Here is a 2,103-nt window from a genome sequence, read left to right as displayed (position 1 = left end):
CTTGACGAGTTGGCGGCGCCCACAAGTAAGTCCCCCGTGCCGCAGGCGACCGTGAGCGAGTCGCTGCCGCTGACGCTGTTCGGCGTCGTGTCGCTGTCCAGCGGGCTGCTCGCGCTGCTGTTCCCCGAGACCACGGGCCGGCCGCTGCCGGAGACGCTGGATGAGGCCGAGAGCCTGGGCGCCGCGGTGGACCGCGCTGCCCAACGCCCTGGTGGTGGTGCGACCGGCAGTAGGCCTCGGGCTCGGAAGAACATATCGATGTACGAGAGACTCCCGTAGGTGTCACTCCCTCCCCCCAAACCTGAGTTCAACGCAACGCGACGACCTTCACGCCCCCCAGTCTGGCAGGGGCCGTCCCGCTCGACAGTGATGCTCCACGGGACGGCCCACCTCCCAGGCGGACGCCGCCGGCCACCAGTAGGTTCTTCGCCACGGCTGGCTATCAGCAGTAACCGGGCGCTCTGTCTCCCTCTCCCCGGCCGGAGAATTGAGGCGGGAGAATGCCGTTTCTGGATAGCGGCACCACCAGCTACACGCTGCCCTCCACACCCAGAAAAAAGATTTCTTGTTTCGAGTACATTTTGTACTAAAAGTGACACAAGATTAATTTGTCCTCGACACAAGACGATTTTTCCTTTGGAGTAAGAACATTTTCTTCTTCATAAAGTAATTTCATCTTGCACCAAGAAAAAATTAATCTTGTGTCACTCTCAGTACAAAATGCACTTGAAACAAGAAATCATTTATCTGGGTGCACGACTTCCCCGTCTACCATGGCCCCCTGGTCGCGCCGGGGCGACTGAACGGGTGATTCGTCACCCTGCACTAGTTGACAGGGCGATACATATGGCTTTGTCACGCCTCGATACAAAGATGAACATATGTTACAGTTGGTATAAAAATAATAACGTTGAGTTTCATCCTGATTTATTTTCAATCCGTACCCATACATGTTAAATTATATGTCTTCATTGAATAATGCAGTACACGAATGAGTGATTTAAGGGTTGGCGGACTGCAGTGTGGTCCGCCAAGCGCGAGGCGCGGTCCGGTCGGCAGGAGTTTTGCCAACCGACGCGACAAGTCACCACTAAACACACGCGAGGAGTGGGCTGCGCCTGTGTCCGGCCACCAGGTAACGTCAGTGCGCTCGCAGTGCCTTGTCCCGCCGTGCTTACAGATCACGAGGGATGTTGTCTGCGCCTTGAACTCCAACACACCCCGGTGGCCCTGTAGCCCCGCTTCTCGCCGCCCCTACACCTCTTCCAGCCTCACACCGTCACACGTGTCGCACAACACCTCGGACCCGGGCAGCACTTGCCGCACCTTGGCGCGCTGCTCCCTGCAGGCGGCTGGCTCGTGGCTCCTACCCGGCCTCCGCAGCACGAGACACCTGAGGGCGCTCAGCCAGCTCTGCTGCAGCAGAATGTGCAGGTTACCGCAGCTGCCTGGCCAACCTTCATTCCTCCCCGTACCCACCCACAGCAGCAGCTTCTCCAGGGTGCGCCCGTGGGCCCGCAGCAGCGACTGTGTCGTGGCGCGGGGGAGGTTGCCCACCCTGAGCCACTGCAGGCCGGCGTGCCCCGGCGGCAGCGCGGGCAGCTCGGAGAGCCGTGCGCCCAGGGCAGTATCACCCACCACGTGAAGCCTCCTCAGCCCCGGGATGGTGTGCACCGCGCGCAGGTGGGCCTCGCGGGGGTGGTACACACTCAGCCGCTCCAGCGTGGGCGCGGCGCGCTGCAGCAGCTGGAGGCTCCAGGCGGGGTCCTCGTGGCACAACACACGGAACAACCGGGTCACCTGCGGCAGAACAGAGTCAGTCATACGGGGCTGCCGATAACGTGCCTGCAGTGTACAGGTGGTACCGGCCGCTCCCCGAAGCCTCGTGTGGTCCGTGAGGCTCCAATCCAAGTCCAGCGCACACTCGCACACTCACCCCTGGCGCGTCCCTCAGCAAGGCGAACTTCTCCTGCAGGTTGCAGTTGGGTCCAATATTGCTGATGTCAGCCACATCCATCTCCCGCGGAGGCAGGGCCTCAGCAGGAGGTGGGTTCCGGGCGGCAAGAGGAGCTGCAGGTGGTGTGGGCGCAGCTGCAGGTGGTG

The 2,103-nt window shown here is 61.3% G+C and overlaps 1 protein-coding gene across 1 annotated transcript; it reads right to left on the bottom strand.

Annotated features, from left to right (window-relative positions):
- Nucleotides 1–927: 927 nt before the first annotated feature.
- LOC113209647 (uncharacterized) lies at nt 928–2,089 on the bottom strand. Its single transcript, XM_026427288.2, has 2 exons — nt 1,937–2,089; nt 928–1,800 (listed from the first exon to the last, which is right to left on the bottom strand). Exons 1-2 carry the CDS (start codon nt 2,015–2,017, stop codon nt 1,255–1,257), a joined length of 627 nt encoding a protein of 208 aa, XP_026283073.2. The 5' UTR covers nt 2,018–2,089; the 3' UTR covers nt 928–1,254.
- Between the last annotated feature and the right edge of the window lie 14 nt (nt 2,090–2,103).

The sequence above is a fragment of the Frankliniella occidentalis genome, unplaced genomic scaffold (genome assembly GCF_000697945.3).
Source record: "Frankliniella occidentalis isolate FOCC.00 unplaced genomic scaffold, Focc_3.1 Scaffold76, whole genome shotgun sequence".
Taxonomy (NCBI): Eukaryota; Metazoa; Arthropoda; class Insecta; order Thysanoptera; family Thripidae; genus Frankliniella; species Frankliniella occidentalis.
Note: the sequence above shows the minus strand (reverse complement) of the source record. Positions and strands in the feature narration are given on the sequence as shown.